The following is an 18,635-nucleotide window of genomic DNA, read 5'->3' as shown; positions in this document are numbered from 1 at the left end:
TATATTAAAACATTCATCGATTGTAAAAGGTAAAATATTTTTTTCAGATTTTTGTTTTAAAAATGTAATTACCCGTTGCATTTAATAAAATAACTGTATTTGGTTTCTTAAATACTATTCATATACAACCACGGTCTTAGGGTCAACGTAATATGCATTAACTAATATTATTAAGTATTAACTATGTATTTTATTAGTTAAATATATTTTTACATGTGTACTTGTGCTTATTTATTCCTTCTGCAGTAAATAGATACTATATACATATCATTAACATTATAAAAATAATTTTTAGATCAACAATGTTTAATTTTTAACGATTATTCTACTTGTTTAGTCCTAAAATATTCCATTCGTTAAGTACTGAATTGGGCACAATTTTAAAACAGGGTTCACATAATAATAATAATGTGGTTTTTTATTATTTTCAATTAAAAAATGTTTTTTGTTATTTAACTATAACAATAATTACACTTGCATGTCAGTCAATTCCATATTTAACCCATTCTCAGTTTTTATGCTTTTCACCCTTTTTTTGTAAAAACAGGTTTCAGACCTTATCTTTTACTAATAAGCAAAAAGTCAAAATATTGAATTATTTAAATAACGCGTTGAGTCGTGTTCGCCCTGTTTTCGGCGGTTTTAAAGAAGAAAACATATTTTATATTCATATATGAAACATGCTGAGAAAATTGCCAAAATATTTTTCTGGGTAACCGAGTGTTGGTTTACAACAGAAGGTTGGAAAAAGTTATTTTTTATACAAACTGCTATAAAACATATAGCAGGATTTGAGTGTTCCGTGGAGACTTGTAAAATGTAATTGGCCGAGATGTAAGGTATTCCGTCAAAACACTACCGACTTACATACTGTAACCCCAGGTTCAAGCCAGAAGAAAATCCACGACGTCCCACGCGTACTCGAACAGCAAATTTCTTTTTACCCTAACAAAGCGATGTGTTTCATCTAAAGTAGAACGCGCTGTTATTATTTGTATATTTTCACAAAGTAATGGTTTTTCATTGTACCGTCAGGAACAGGTTTTTTATAGACCACTGCCAACAATTTTTTACGCTCATTAGGTCCTACCGCGAGTGTTGACATTCGAGTAGTGATTTACATAATATTCGATTGAAAAAAATGTATTAAAAACTAGTCGCATCATTGAAACTAACTAACTACTAGTTTTCTGCTTTTCAACAAATTGATTGCACCGTGAGAAAAACCCGACAGAGTGATTTATTGGTGCGGTTCAAGTGCCTTTGCCCTGTATACAAAGATTATCTACATTGCGCAACTCTGCTGGCCTAACCGTTAATTAGGTACATCTACTAGGAATAAAGTTACCTACAAATAGGCGATGACCATAAATGGTTTTTGACGGATCATCATACTACTAAAAATTGTATGAATAAAAAAAAATATTATATATAAACATATTATGCATGAATATAATATGGACCAGATCCAAAACAAGACGCTTACATAAGGAAATTTTTGCAAATTTTACAAGAAAGACGGAAAATCGCTAGATAGAAGTTATGTAATTTTTGCCAGTACAAAGAAAACGTGCAGGTTGAAAATTTGAATTACAAAGTCGTTGGAACTCGAGAAAAAAAAATGATGGGTACCTATATTTTTTTGCAGTTATACATCTATGTAATATTTATGTAAATCAACTAGGTTCTCTTTTAATGTAAACCTATACAAAATATTGTGTATTTAATTTATTTGTTTTCTTGTATGTTTTTGATAGGTCTAATTTTGTAATTGGCCAAATCATTGATTGAAAAATTAATCAAACCGTACATCTTCTTAGAAATAAGATTAAATTTAATTTATCAATTTAAAATTAATTAATTTAGTTACTAATTAAAATTCTATCGTACACGAATTCGACTTGCCAATTAATCGTGATCGTATTTTGAAATTGCACAACATGTAAGTTAAAATTAGTGTAACAAATTAGTTTTTAATTGTAACCGAATCGCAGTCACGCTTGAATATTTAATTGGTCAATAAATATTATAAATTATATTACATTTGATTAAGAACATAATCATTAACCATCAAAAGTGCAACCAATCCAAAAGGCTTTCAAATAAATTTATTTCGAAGGTTAAATAATGTTTTCAATCATAATCGGCGTTTTAATTGGCAATAAATTCGCCCAATTCTGAACCAAAACTGTATAAGTCTTAATTCTTACTAAATATTACTCATGTGATAACCGTTTATTTGTATAATGATATTTTGACATTTTTGTTTTTATTTTACATATTACAAAATATTGTACGTTACATGTAAAGTATGACGTATTTAATCGAAGGATATTCGATAATTGCAAACAGCTATTTGTCGAAACAAAAAGAAAAGTAAATATAAAGTTAATGTCAAGTTTATGAAAATTCAAACCTGTTTTCATAGTCTTTATCGCATCACACAGCGAACCACAACACGTCTGAGAGCGATTGAAGTATAGTCTAAATAAAAACTCTTTAAATGGATCGTATGCACTCATCTTTTTACAATTAAAACACTTTTTACAGAATATATTTTTCAACAGTATTTTAGCAACGACTGGAAAGACAGCAGCAAGTAGCAACCTAAACTCGATTCGGTTACTAAATGCAATTTTTGTACATCTCGCGTTTTCGAAATCTACCATTTGTTCCAAAGTAATAAATCAAATATATTGTTAAATAAACAATTGTTGTAAGTATAAACAAATATAATCGATAAACCAGTATCTCGGCCATGACGTCTGCATTCTAATTGGATTTTCAGAGTGCGAAAAGCGATAAAAAACTTTATACTGTAAAAACAAAAAACAAAAATATTGAGTTTTATGGTATGATAAATTATTATTTGTCTTATTTGCGTTGAACAGTGCTTTTTTTTTTTACAAAATACACAAAAAAGTAGTTCGGTAACCGACTAATTTTTTAAAAGTTAAAAAAACACAAAAGTTTAGCGTGCAGCCATTGTCGTAAATCACGTATAGTACAATTTTTGAACGTGTGAAGTTTATCGATAAAACTTAACCCCGCGGAGGACTTGAAAAAAAACCACGAATCAGACACGAGGGAAAACGAACAAAGTAACTCGACCGGAAACTTAGGGAAAACTGTTTGTCGAGTTATCACCGAATAATCGAAATATATATTATTTTTTCGGTTACATTTCAACTATCCCCCCCCCCCATTTTTTTTAGTTTGTTTATTATTGAAACGCGACACTCGGTTGGATCGAACACAAATTTTAAATCATTCTAATGGAAATAATATCCGGTCGAGGATATAGTATTGTACAGAATAATATAAATACAATAATAATAATAATAAAAGATTTAATACTACAATGTCTACGTGCCGCCATTAAGCAGTGTTGACTTAAGGTACGTACACGTATATAATTTTTAAAAAAACAATATAAACAAATATAAAATAGCGTGTCCTGATTCTCATTTTACATACATATATGTATAAAAGGTATATATATAATATATATTATATATATGTATACATTAAAAAAAAGGTACGTACGGTTTTAAAAGTTTTAAGTACGAGTATTAGTGTATAACAATTGTACGAGAGATTTTGTTTTTTTTAATTATTCATCAACTTATATAATATATTTTTTACACAGGTTTTTTTTTTTACTACTTAGGCGCGACGTCGGGAAGTCCAGCTAAAACTCAAAACGAATGAATAATATACACATAACTATTAAATAATTTATAAATATAAGTCGTATACTCAACCGTCTCGTAAAAAAACACTATTAAATATATGAGGAAATTAAAAAAACAAACAGCGAAAAACCCTAATTAAAAAAACACATACAAAAGACGCGTTTTGGGTTAACTGGCTTGAAATTAGATATTTAGGTTAGTAATTAAAACGGTTTAAAACTCTTTTTAATCTTCATACACATTTTTGTTTTGTTTAAAAAAAAGTTTTTTACTGATATATGTTTATACTTAACTTATTACCTCTTATAGCACAACTCTTTTATTTAAATGTTTCACTATTTGTTTTATAAGCCACTTCCGCCGGACCATAAGGTAAGTCTTTGTAAAATAGTTCAAAATAAGACTGTCTAAATAACGAGCAAATGCTGAAAATGTAATAAACTTTGCCGAATTTACATTAATTAAATTATATATATATCCAAGACATATTACATGTAACCAAGGACATATTTATATACACGTTTAATTAAAACTATGTTTTGTTGTTATACAAAAGATATTAAATATTTATGAGTTATTAGGTCTAAAATATTTATAAATTATTCAATAAATAAAAACATATAATAATATTTCCTTGAAAATTATTAAGAAAATGTTTTTTTTTTACTCTTATTATTGATTTATTATAGGATATAACTCTTTTTACGATTTACTTTTTAATATTAAAAACTTGTAATTTCGACAAACAATTTAATACAATTCTGCCATAACCGTATTTGATAAAATAATTATTATTTATGGAATAGGTTTCTTTTGAATAAAGTCGTGCGTATAAAGTTAATCTAGTTGGCAAAAACGAAAACAATTTTCAGTGACGATTTAATAGTATGTACTACGAGACAAGATTTAATAAAATATACTGAATTGAATTATAATAAAATAAGCGTACATAATGTTCCGCTAATCTTTAGATCATACATTACTAAATAGGTAATAATGTTGTAGTGAACGTTAAAATAAGAAAACGTCAGCGTTCAACCGCGGAAGTAGGTCTAAGTATCTGTCTAAAAACAATAGTATTATGTTATTGTGGAAAACACAAGGGTTAAAAACGACCACACTCGACAGTCGGTACGCGAAGCCTGTGTACATTTGAAATAAAATATACATATTTGGCTCTTCATAAGCGTAGGTACGTTTTGTGTTGACTCAACAGTGGAATGATAACAAAAAAAAAAAATTAGGCGAAACGCGAACAACACAAAATATTTTACATTTACACAAGGTCGGTGTTAAACAAAAAAAATTGATCATACTGTATAAACACACACAAATGTCTTCCACTTCGAGGAGATACATAGGAATCGTGAACACGTCTCTATGGCAGTTACCCGCTCCTCTTTGTTAACTTATTAATTAATAGTGTTTGAGGTACGACAACGGGACGGATTTCCATGATATTATTGACAATTTTGAACTGACCCCGGCCATATATTCATGTTAAAATAATTCATGTTTTTTTTTTCTTTCTTTCCTCCCCGACAACAGCTAAACCTATAGAGAGCGGCGAAAACGTCGGGTCGTACAGACTCGGACAATGGTATAACCATTTCGCGCAATTACGTTTATTGTATTCCCGAAAAGCGCGCGAGCCAGGTAGGTTAAGTACACGGGGGGAGGGGCGGGGGTAAGTATAAGGGTTTGTTGTAAGTTCACCGCGAAACGGTCGAAATACAAAAATACTTGACTGCTATACTGCACGCCGCAAGCTCGCCGGCCGTTTATACCTACGCCCCGCATACTTATGAGCCGGTACTTCCGGTTTAATTTGGTCACGCGTCGTTTTGGCCAATTAGCCGCATCCGGCCGAGTTGCCGACTTAACGACTCGTGAAAAACACCACTGCCGCCGCCGCCGTTTCAATAGTGTTTTCCAAAGTATGATAATATAAAGGTATTATAAAGTTTCGGTTAAGGTAAAAAAAAAAAAAAAACCACCCGATAAAACCGCGAAAAACTTCCGACCTATATGTATAATATATACCTAAGTACCACGTCGCGTCGTTCGCTCTTCCGACATCATCTTTATTATTATTTCTGGCAGCTAAGAATTTCGTACTTACGCGTGATATCCGGTCGCGTGTCGTCGCCGTGACGGGAATATATTTTTTTTTTTTGAAATTTCAACGTAGAAAAATGTTGGTTTTGACAAATCACAATACGTACGATACCAATAGTATTATTTACTACTAAGATTTTGTAAAAAGTTAAAACTGTACCTAGTATATCCTTTAGATGTCGATAGCACTGGCTAGGAACGTCTTATTGTAAATAAATTTAAAAAAAACAATTGTATTATTAATGCAATTTAAAAATAACTAGCACAGTACTGCGATGCGATACTGTGAAAATCAATGGAAAATATTTGCCGGCGAAACGTTCCTCCTATGGACGAACTGCTACTACTGATCCACTGATACGGGGAAGGGGGAAGGAACAAGTTTTTAGATCTCAGCAAAACGGGGACTTCATATACTGACATTCTGTAAATATTTCTAAACATATTTATCGTAGTATAAACATGTCAAAAATGTATAACAAGACTTATCGAAGAGGTATTCTTGGTTTCATTATAAGTTTTCGTTTACCCCAAGTTGAAAAATGACTTGAATTTTAAAATTATTAAACAAAACTCTCCGAGGCGACCCAGTTAAAAGTTGCGGTATTTCAAAAAGCAAAAAAAAATATTTTCCATCTGCATTTTTGACTGCATATTTGTTGTACTGAATAAAAGAGAGAGATTCGGTTTTTTCTTTAAATCACTACAATGAAGGCTGTGATAGTTCGATAAAAAAAAAATAACTACCAATAAACTATTCTCAATAGTGTCATAACAAATTTACAAAATGTTAACTAATATATTTAATTTAAAAATGTAAAATTTTATATCAAAAGGTGCCAGGTGGGTTTTTTTTAAATGCGAAAATTATGAATTTGAAATTGCTAGAGCTAATATCGATGAGTTTTGTCAATAAATATATTACTATTGTTATTATTATTATTTGCCTATTATTTCAATTTATTATTAACAGAGACTACTTTGAATTTATGCATAATAAACGTTTGATTTGTGTTTGTATGAAACAGTTAAATTGCACAATGATAATAGGTAAATGTGATGTATAGCATTCTACAGATTTTCGTTTATTATGAAAAAATAACAATATTAAGTAATAAATTGAGAGATTATTTTTTTCTGACGTCATAGCGTAGCCGTTTAACTATGTACACAACATATATCCGCAACACGGTCCAATAAAAATAATTTATTATGTATAGTAAATGTCAGTGGGGTGGAAGACAGGTTTCAATATCAATTTGTTCCAGTGCATAAAAAGTAACGTTAAACATGGAATAAGGTGTAGCGGTGTATCTTCAGTGGTAATAAATATTACCAAGGAGGGACTACTAAGAAACTATAGCTTATAATAATTGAAATTCATTTCTATTTTGATTTGTTGTGTCGAATAATAAATTATTTGAAATAATATTTATTATTTGATAATATATTATTTAAATTATTATTTTTCTAATAAACTTCATAATAATAGCTATTGGTATATTTTAATGAATAATGTAAATACGAATATTTTAAATTCAATTTTTTTTAAGTAAACAAAAATGTATTTATTTGATTTTTATTATTTGAATTTTTGTACAAATAATTCATTCAAATGAAAAGTTATTTCAAACGAAAAATGTTTGTTCAATCGCTGTTTATTTTTAAATTAAAATATATATTTATATCAACTGCTGGAAAAGATAATTTGTCATTCATTTTTGACATTTATTTATCACTCCTTGAACTACCATAATCTATTACACCACTTAATATTATGGTATTGAAGAACAGCCCAAAAATCGCAAATTGGGTCAAAAGTAAATTAGCATATAAATTATGTACAATATACGGAGGGAGTGTTATGAGAAACTTGAAAATATTCAAAAATATTTGAACTTTTGTGCTGAACTCTGGGCCTTGGTACATGAATGGCTTTAATAAATATTTTATAGGATTTTTTTTTAATATAAATTTCTTAAGCAAACATCTCGTTCACGAGTTTATTTACTTTGTCTGAAAATAAATTCCTGTATAATTTATTAAAATCTGCAATCCAATGATGTGACATTATCTCATTAGGCAATTCATCGACTATTAATTTTAATTTCTTTTGACGAAAAAGAAAATCTACTCTTATGTAGTTTGGCGGACAACAGGAAGGTACGGTTTTTGGCGAAAAAGGATCTCACCTTAATAATGCGATTAAAATAGGTCAATTTGTTATATCTTTAGCAAGAAAAATAAATCTTTTACAAAATGCGTGCTTTGTACGCTCGTGGTAGACACTAGACAGAGATAACAATACAATATTATTATGCATATATAAATATATATTACACACTATTCCATTCTCCTGAGTACCAGATTCAACGACAAAAATAATTTATTACTTTTGGTATACCTACAAACACGACGTACGTGTCATGCATAAACGAACATGATAAATCAAGTGTATGGAATTTTGTATAGTTTAATTATTATATTTTATAACATACTGGCGTCCCTTATTTTGGACTTTTTCGAATTGTTATGGTCTAAAACTACTGTAGCGGGTGAATGAAAAGGCCTAAAAGTTTCACTTATCTAATTCATTATTTATACATACCGTGCCTGCAAGACGGTGAACTTTCCCATTTAAATTTACACGGGATGGACCGTGTGACGAGTGACTGGAGAAGGTTGTGTGGCCTTATCGACCTCCGAATAAGAAGACCATATTAACTAAAGGTGGAATAGATAAGCGTTTGAATAAAAACTACCATGGAAGAAATCATCGATTCGCAAAATCACTGAACAACCCATGTGTCGTCCGACGGTTGCAAGTAGCAATTAGGAGAAAACGTCCGGCTTTGGACGTAACCGGGATAGCATAACACGAATCGCGGTAATTACCAAGTTGCATTGCATTAGCGCGTTTGTTGTACAGTTTAATAAGTATGTAACTCAAACGTTTAATCGCATCGTCCGAGTTGTTGTAGTTTTATATAATAATTAGTTATTATTATTATTATTTTAAATTATAACCGTTATGTGCGTGTTTGTGTGTATTTAACTGTCGAATAAAAAAAAAAATATATACCTACTATAATAATATGAAGTAGGAAGTGTTTAAATATAATAATAATAATTCAAATACAAAACCGAAACATGCCTACACAACGCGCGGCCTTTTGAGATATTATTATCGAAGTTCATTTTTCAAAGAAGACGAGATAAACGAGATAAAAAATTAATAAAAACGGCAATAGACTAGTTTTGAAATGTCGATGATATAACCAAAAAAAAAACCCAATTGACGTATCTAAACTTGTGTTGGACTTATGACGTATATTTTTCATGTGTTAATGTATTATTATTATAATTATTTATCATCGAGGTTATTGTAGTGCTTTTTTTTTTTTTTTTGTTGTATTCAGTGAGTGATGAACTGCAATTGATTCACTGCGTTCTATGTTACAGAATGAAATAATAATAAAACAGTAATTAATATTGAACTAGGTACGTGGCATAGTAATTTTATATTAATATAAATTTTCTTTTTATAAACCGTATATACCAATCGCAAACATATTTTAATGCCTATGCTTGCGTTCTTGTCACTTCAATTACCGTAGCAACGTGAAAATCGAAATTAAAGCAAGTCAAGCGTACGGTAACGTCAATATAATAATTAATCAATTGCCGAGCCATAACGGTAACCAACAACGGCTGTAAAAAATAAAAAAACAAAAACAAAAGGTATTCTGTAGTCCCAGTCGCAGGTGTATAATTATACAAATCATAGAAAATATTATTTTCAAAATAATTCTGTGGCGACAAATAATATCACATTTTTACGGTAAACGTACAGGCATACCCAACGGGTTTGTCTTTACCGCAGACCAAGTACAAAATTGCGACTTTTGTTTTTTACCTAATGTAGTTTCGCCATGATCTAGTCGACCCGGCGCGACCTCGTGCAAAAAAAAAAAAAATAATACAGTTGTGTGTATGACGGTATAAGGTTAAGCAAGGACGGCTCCGTTCAACGATAATATTATTATGTGCACTGCACGTTACACTAGAATCGCACCAAAAGGAAGTCGTATCAAAGAACGGATGGTTTAAATTGGACGGTTCTTTTGTAATGGGCGACGTTACGACGAGAAATGTGTTCTATTTTGGCAATAAAACTTAAGCCCGTTTTATTTGGACCCGACGTAGCAAAAATATAATGGCAAAAAAAAAAAAGGCTACAACTTTATTTTATAGACCATAATATAAAACGGCAATAATGATAATAATAGTAGTGTTTTACTTTCTATAAGCGTAGGTGAAAACATAGTATGAATACAAAACGATTATAATAATTATACTTGTTAGACTATAACACAAAATTTGACCTTTTTTTGGGTTTGTGGTTTTTAAATAATGCCCAACTCTGACTTTTGAAAAAGGTAGTTTGAACCATCATTTATTATTGATGAATTAACGCTGAATCATGGTACAGCTAGTCAAAGGTAAACGCACAAAAGACCAAGTGGGCTTATCCCTACTTAACCCTTTCTGCCTAAACATCACAAAGTTTGAACCGCTAAGGTGTTATGTTTTCGTATGCGTTTACCATAATGCGACACACTTCATATTATGCTAAATTCCATTAACCCCTTCGAAGTAAAAGGCCGCCTTAGTAGTTTCTAATGCTCTGATAAAGCGACCGTGTAGTCTCCAGGAAGATTAAGATCAATTTTTTCTGCTTGGAATCGAGTCTTCGCAACAGAAACAGAATGACGAGTAAACTTCTTAAACCAGACTACAAACTACTGATGGCGAATTTCTAGTTATTTGTATGCACTATAGTTTTTACCATACAAATATCTGTAGGCAGTAGGCAGTAGCAGGTACATTTGATTATAATAATTTATCTAATACCTACACAGACTACACTTCATCAAAAGGTTAGGTTCATCGCGGGTTTTGGATAATAACCGGTTTTTTAAATGTTAAATGAGCGTATTATGTTACTTAACGTGATGGATTTTATTTTGATTTACAAGCAATAAGTCAAGTCGCAGAGCTTTAGCGAAAATAACGTTGCGCTGTTCAAATGACATTTTATATTATCGATTTAAAATCATACATACATATATATAACCGGTTACTATTTTATTTACAATAGTAATCAATGTTATATCATTAATTAAATCGTATGTTAATATTTTAATTACTTTTTTCCCGTTACGACAACCGAATAATACGACTGAAACAATTTGCATGAATTGTCAACATAATAATATAATATTCAATATATGATATCATAACGTTGGAAAAAACAAATATCCACTATGTTACTATCTACTTGTCACGTTAAACGATACAATCAGTATGTTTTTGTTTCAACATATTAGTAATTTGTTTAAATTGTACTGCATTATATAACATAACTGATTGTGTGTCTGATTAAAGTACAACAATAATTATTAAGCCCAAAGATAATCATACACTGCGACTTGAAATTTGCTAGTACCTTATGCAATTTCCGTCCTGGGAATGCAATTTCCTTTCAAAATTATAGGTCTTGTTGCCAAAAACGTACAGTTGTCTTATTTCATGTCTGTGAAATATAATCCACAGATTCTCACCGAAAACGCAAAGTGGCACCGTGAAATAATATAAATTAATTGCAAGATTCGTATTACCTCCTTTACTAATTTCACCGAGCCGCTAATTAAAGTAAGCTCGAGACGAGTGGCATATACATATTTTGCTCTCGCCTTAATGTTAATTAAGAAATATTTTCAAGACGCTCGGGAAAATATGAGCAAATATCGTCCGCATTAGTTTATTCCGTCTCGGTTCGTTGACAATTCAACACAATTAGGTTTGACAGCTGATATACAACGATATTATTATAATTCAGTGTTGTTTAAAAACATCACCACAACACTTTTCCGTTAGCGTAGCGACTTAATTATGTTAGAAAAAAAAAATAGAATTAATTATGAATTTAAATTATATTTTAAAAGAAAAACTTTTGTCGTCATAAATTATGTTAGCAAAATTAAAAATAATTGCGCTCGTTAAACATTTTTCTTTTTCAGAAAAAAAAGAAAAGAAACGTCGGTGAGTAACGTCCGCTTCGAATAACGTTATGAGGATCTTCCACGCGGGTTTCGTGGGATTTTTCAAGTTTAGAACTTAGTTAAAATATTAATCAAAATATGCAATGTATTTTGCGCGTTGCTAATGTCGCAAAACCGTATCGGCCGACATCGACGTCGTACATTTGCAATATTGTTGAATAATATGAGAAAATTCGAAAAGCGTTTCGCTAACGACACACGTTCCTATCCTAATGTGTGTGCTCCCCCCCACCCTCCAGCCGATGTCCGAAAAACTAATTTCCACAAAGCCCGCACGGTCACCAAACCCACATGTGTTGTGCACCTCCCCTCTTTTGCCGCCTCTCTCCTCCCACGTGATGGCACGCTGGCCGTCACAAATATTGATGTATTGTGTGCAGAGACTGACACGTTTTGTATGCGAGTATGGTGTACACACCAAGTCCGGTATGTATGTATCCCGTCGGATTCAACGTGGTACGTTTTTGGAATTTATTAATTTTTGCCCTGGACGAGGAATAAAAATTGGTAAAAAAATTTTAAAAAACATTTATTCGATAGGTAAAGACTATTTTTCTGGTCAGGTGGCACTGCTGAGAGCCTTCCTATTCCTACATTATTGAATATTGTCACTGTATCTTTGTCATCAGACTTACTGATTATACATATTGTATAGATTGTAAATAAAAAAAATATATTTCTTAATAAAGGTAAAGACTAAAAAAAAACATTACTAGAGAATGTAGAAAACACAATAATTAAACGCTTTCGGTTTCTATAGACATACGCTTAGATCGTGGACAATATAAGACGTTATCTCGTGTGTTCGAATCGATTGCCCGACGCGTGCTGCGACTTAAGCAAATCACTTTGGTGAATCTAAATCACTTCATTGACCTTATCTCACACGCGCGAGGGCATCCACCTTGGCTTTCCCGATCCGTGAGTTCGAGTCGAAATAATTAGTCTAGCTTTTATCTCAAACGTCTTTTTTTATGTTTTGTGGTGACGGTTAGAATTTTGATCGTCTTGGTTTAAAATATGATTAGCTACTGTAGATCAACTAATACGTCGTATCTTAAAAATGTATTATAAGAAATATGAAAAATAATATTATCCGAAAAATTGCTCGTCAAAAGGATTTCTACTCTCGAAATAATGTCTACTTACGTAGTGTCTGTGTCACTTTTGACGTGGAATTCGACTTAAACCTCGTCAGAAAAGAGTTTTTTTTTATGTAAATATAATACGAGTACATTCAGGCTGTACACGTTGACCGGGTTTAGTTCATTAACGCTAAAATCGCATGTCATAATAATAATAATAATAAAAAAACACTGGATGATTTTAAAATCTTGTATAAAATAGAGACCGTTCTGTTTAAGAGACTGGCAAAACGAACATGCTTCGTCGTTATTGTACTGCTGCGGTATTGGCGAGCAAAAAAAAAAAATATATATATATATTTATTTAAATTCCGTCTTCTTTCTTATTCCGTTTCGTTTTTTGTCGAGTCGTACTTATTACCAGCAACAACGCTGAGCGCATTGTTCTTTTGACGAAGATAATGGATTCCGTGTATAGCAATTGAAAGCCTATTCAAAACGCTCTGTATGCGACGGCCATAGGTTGGTTTTATAACGACAGTTTAGTCAGCACCATCATCGCCGTCACATGCATGGTAACGCGCACACGGATTAGCGTTGGTGTTTAGGTATATCTTTTTTAGTATGTGTTTGCTATTGACGACGGCATATTATTATCGTCACCGCCGCCGCCGTTCAAAATACGCCATAACGACCGTAAACGGGGTTTTTCTAAAAAAATTATTTTACTCGCTTAACAAATTATATTGTGACCAAAATGAATGGGTTTGCATTGTCGGAATCGTACAAGACGGTCGCCTTTGACCCGTTCAAACGCTGCACAAAAGCCGAAAATTAGCTACTAAATAACGTGAGCGAATCCGTACTCAAAATTGCCCTGGTAACTCGTGGACGGCGCTTTCCTTAGCCCTCGCATATGCCGTGTCAATCCAAAGGGAGCAATTTCGCGGGAAAAAAGCCGACCCCATTTATTTTGAACGCTCGAGTTCCACGAAAATCCTTATTTTTCTTTATCTCTCTTACTCTGGTTTGTTCTCTCTTTCTATTAAAGCCGTCCAAGAGATAACGTTTTCTTAAAAGTGGTTAAAAAGCACTGGTAATTGTTTTTACCACTAATTGTCCCGGTGAAAAGAAAGTCGAAGGCGTTGAAGGGTTATACGTCTACGGAGTTTTCTTACGGTTGTCCGTGAGGTAAAAAAACTATCGTTACTGATGGATGTATACTAATGTATTTAAAACCTTCCCCGAAAACAAATCGTTTTGACGTCAATGCATAACTGGTCAGAGCTAATCTGGGAATGTGTTATATTCCAAAAAATTGTCCTAAATCGTGAGTAATGTTTTCACGTTTACTAGATCTGGTAGATAGACTCGGGGTGGCAAAAGCGTTTAGGTTGAAAATCCTTATAGTATGATTACGATAACAGAGATTATGGTATCGACCACATACCGGGTATGATGCAGCTCAGCGATTCGCAGCTCATCTTTAGCCGCTGCCGTCGCTCGTCGTTATCGACGTTTTGGTGTCGCTGCAGTTGTTGTTGCTGCTGTTGTTGTTGTTGTTTTTTGTTGTTCCAACTGTTGTTGTTGTTGTTGTTGTTGTTGTTGTTGCTGCTGCTGCTGCTCCCGCTCCCGCTGTTGTTGTTGTCGCTGTCGCTGATAGTGTTCAGCGTCGTCCAGCGGTTCGTCATCCAACAGCTGGTTCCACATGGCACCGTCGTCGCTAAACTCCGGGCTGGACGGCGCCGTGGACTTGGGCAGGGACGAGTAATCCGACGATCCGCCGTCGGCCGCCGACACCGGTGCCGGTGCCGTGTCAACCGCATGGACGGTCTTGGCCTGACGGCCCGTTCCGGTGGCCGACGGAGAACCGGTCACGTGCAGGCCGTTCTGTTGTTGCCTGTGCCGTTCGATGAGCATCGTGTACTTTTCCACGAGGCGGCACACCGACGGGAACGTCATCTGTTCGTCGGCACCGGTGCGCCTACGTCGCCGGCACTCGTCCGTCGACATGGGTACCGCAGTTCATGCGTGCCCGAGGTGGACGTCTCTGCGGACGGCACGGCGACACCGCGCGGCGGCACATGGGTAAGACGCCGGGGCCACCGCATGGGCCGGCACCGCCGCCGCCGTCGCCGTTGCCGGACGGCCGCCGCTGGCACGCATAAAAAAAACCAACTAAAAAAAAAAAAAAGAATGATAAAAAAAAACTATACCGCCTCGCACTTTCTCCGCAAACGAACAGGCCGCGCACGCCGAAACCGACCGCAAACACGATACGCGAGCAACCGGAACCCCGTTCGAAAAATATACACAACACAACACCGACACTATATTATTACTATGAACGGTTCCGAATTTATGTTTTCTTCAGGCCGACACAATTAATAATATCGAGAAAACTAATTTTGCATATTTTTCTCACGGGTCTGCGCGCGGACGTCCGCGTTCTCGTCAATCGGACACACCGTGTGAGCGCGCGCAACCGGTGTGTTCGCCGTACTGAATGGGCGCATGTGTACCGGCGCCGCAGTGTGTACGCGCGGTGGCGGCAGCGGCGGCGGCGGCGAACCAGTTTCACCGGGCGGCGGCTTTTTGCGAAACCGGCGGACGGCGCGGCGTTGCTCGAGGCGCCGCCGATACCGGCCGATCTGCGATACTCCAGCAGTGACCGGACACGGCCTTGGGCTGACATGACGGAGGTGACCGGTTCGCGACAGGGTGGACGCGTCGCGCCGAAAAAAAAATTATAGTATATTATTCGATTTATTAATCTTATTTATTAATCATAACTTTAAAATAAAACTCTAATTTACTGTGAAATATAGTATTCAAGTTGTCTTTGTGGCCAATTATTTTCCCTTTGATGTGGAACTAAGAAGATATTGTTTTCTACAATATTGTGTTTTTTTTTTTGTATCTGGTCCCGCGGCATCTCTTAAAACGCTTAACCGATAATATCTTCACGTAGCTAGTCTATAAATCAACACAGTACCTGAACGATATTTAAAAAACTAAGAGGGAAAATGTTTAACCTGGACACTTTTTTAAAAAATTAAAAAATAGTTTTTTTAAATATATTTTACGTGTTTATTTTTTATGTAAGATTATTATCCATTATAGAGTTATAGGTACAAACAATTTTATATTTTTATTTTACAATCCTGAGTTTAAAAATGTGGGTTTCCCCCACCCAAAAAAAAAAACATGGAAATGATTTGTTAAATGTACAATTAATAACGCCTTATACAAATCTACAATACTTACAAAATGAGTTATTTAAACAAAATATTTGAATATTAAAAATCCACTCGTTCCGTTACAACAAATGGCAATTCATTTTGATGTACCTAATCTTTTTTGAATAATATGTATGACCTTCCTTACGTTCATTTCGAATGCCTTACTTTCTTTTTTTATTCGTATACGGTATAAATAATCAACACTTCAAAGTTCAAAGCGATGACGTGTGAAAAATTCATTATTTAACATTTTTCCGGGCAAAGAACAGACAGTGTACATTCTTATAAAAATAGTAAAGCGATGATAAAACGAATTAAATTTATTATTATTTTTCTTTTGTGTGTGTCGGGATAAGTTATTTTTTTTTAAGTTCAAAGCAGAATGGATTTATATGGTTACCACGTCGAGCTCTTCATGAACATTTTGGAATGAATTTTATTTATCAATAACAAATGTATAGGTACTACGTTACAAAATAATGCGGGAGAGATACTTTTTTTTTTTTTTAATCGAGTTTTTGTGCATCACATTATAATTTGAGACACTAATATTTGGTTTGAGTGCTGTGTTAATTTATAATAATATAATATTATGTACTATGGGCTTAACTGTTTTTTTTTCTAAGGTCAATGATCCACGAGAAATCATATAATCAATAATTGAAACGTTTCGTTCGTTTTTTACATTTTATCATCTGATCAAAAACTAAATACTGTACAATTAACTTTGTATCGTACTTAAGCGTTAGAATATATGTATATATTATATATTTATAAAATATTATACTTTGCACGACATTCAGTCATGCGACGTGTAAAAAAAATGGTGGATGTCACACATTGTGTGCGCAATTCGCTAATGATAAAAAAACGTTATTACTATTATTTTTATATTTTGCCATAAAAAAATATTACTAGACGTATACGTGTGCATGCCTTCAGTATTAAATGTGTATAATTTAATCAATTAAATTAACATTAGTGCGGTACACAAGTCGTTTATATACCAAGCGTATCGAATTTGACAGCAGTCTGCCATAAATGATTTGAACGTCTTTATTTATGTATACAATTTCATCGATTGTATCAAACTGAAAACGCCGGTTCTGCCGACTTAATTGGGTATCTAGTTTAATAAAAAAAAAATCAAATAGAAACCTATATGACACTACCTTGAACTGTGTTAAAAAATAGTAAAAATATTTACAGGTAAAAAACTTGTTTTCAATTAGTTTTGAATATTAACAATTATACAACTGATCATTAAATAATGATTTTAAAAACATTAAAAAATAAAGGCGAGTAAAATTTTATACCTACAATTTAAACTATATAAAAATTATAAATTATAAGCTTGTTTCTATATACTGCGTTTGGCCGTTTTACTCATCTTGTCAATAACTGCTTTGTATTTTACTTAAAAATGACAGCCCCACACATTGTAGCTAGCAAGCATTTACTTACATGCTGGAATTAAGCCTAATCTAACTATTTATGTTGACTTAAATGGAATTAATATCATCAAAATGGTTCTCGACAAATTGAGTGGAAGACTAAAAAAAAAATTGTATGTTAGTATGACTAGTTAGTTTATTATTATTACTTTACAAAAAATAATCTATACAAAAATATTTACAATAAGTAAGTTTATTAAAAAAAAAATATTTATAAATGATTTTGATAAAGATATGAGGAAGTCGGAAGGACAATTAGTTAGGTGTTTATTTAAAAGTAATTATTGCTTTAATATCAAACAGTTTTCACGGGTTGAAAGAAAAAAAAACAACCTTTTTCTAAGATAAAAATTGAAGAAAAAAAATGTGCGAATAAGAATGATAAAAAAATAAATAAAGATAAACACAATGAATTATTTGTTATGTTGTGACGTTTAAATTTGAACACATTTTCAACAGATGAAAACCGAAGAATGCTCGAACTGTACGCAGGCGAATTCGTGCAAAGGTGTTTTGTTTGTTTTGAGATTTATATACTCTTATATTGTTTGTGTCGGTATCGAATTGGTTTCGTTGAATTATTAAATAAATAAAAAAAAAAACAACAAAGGATATCCTTTTACGCGAGAGGTTCGTGTCCTGGACTGTATTTCCCAAAAAGATTTTCTCCAATCTCGTTGAAATAAAAAAAAAATAATAATAATAATATTCAACATAGGCGCTTACACGCTTTTACTGGGATTTTCTAAATACATAATGATATTATACGCGTGCTTACCGTGTATGGTTTTAAGTTTAGCTTTAGCCCGCGGATAAATGTTTTGCAGCTCAAAGACAACGGCGGTTTTGTAAAACATATAATATAATTTTTTATTTTTGGTCGCAGTAGCAGTTCTTGTAAAAAAAATTAACGTTT

The 18,635-nt window shown here is 33.0% G+C and overlaps 1 protein-coding gene across 1 annotated transcript in view; it reads right to left on the bottom strand.

Annotated features, from left to right (window-relative positions):
* The window catches only part of LOC126834387 (inositol-trisphosphate 3-kinase B-like), a 152,212-nt gene extending 137,144 nt beyond the window's left edge, over positions 1 to 15,068 (bottom strand). Inside the window, exon 1 of the mRNA XM_050566264.1 lies at positions 14,474 to 15,068. Within this exon, the coding sequence (XP_050422221.1) occupies positions 14,474 to 14,849 (376 nt within the window). The 5' untranslated portion in view covers positions 14,850 to 15,068. The remainder of the gene's footprint in view (positions 1 to 14,473) is intronic.
* Between the last annotated feature and the right edge of the window lie 3,567 nt (positions 15,069 to 18,635).

The sequence above is a fragment of the Adelges cooleyi genome, unplaced genomic scaffold (genome assembly GCF_023614345.1).
Source record: "Adelges cooleyi isolate 19-005CV unplaced genomic scaffold, UGA_ACOO_1.1 ACOO_flye_CR_arks_rails_tigmint_CR_PRNA_21, whole genome shotgun sequence".
Classification (NCBI taxonomy): domain Eukaryota; kingdom Metazoa; phylum Arthropoda; class Insecta; order Hemiptera; family Adelgidae; genus Adelges; species Adelges cooleyi.
Note: the sequence above shows the minus strand (reverse complement) of the source record. Positions and strands in the feature narration are given on the sequence as shown.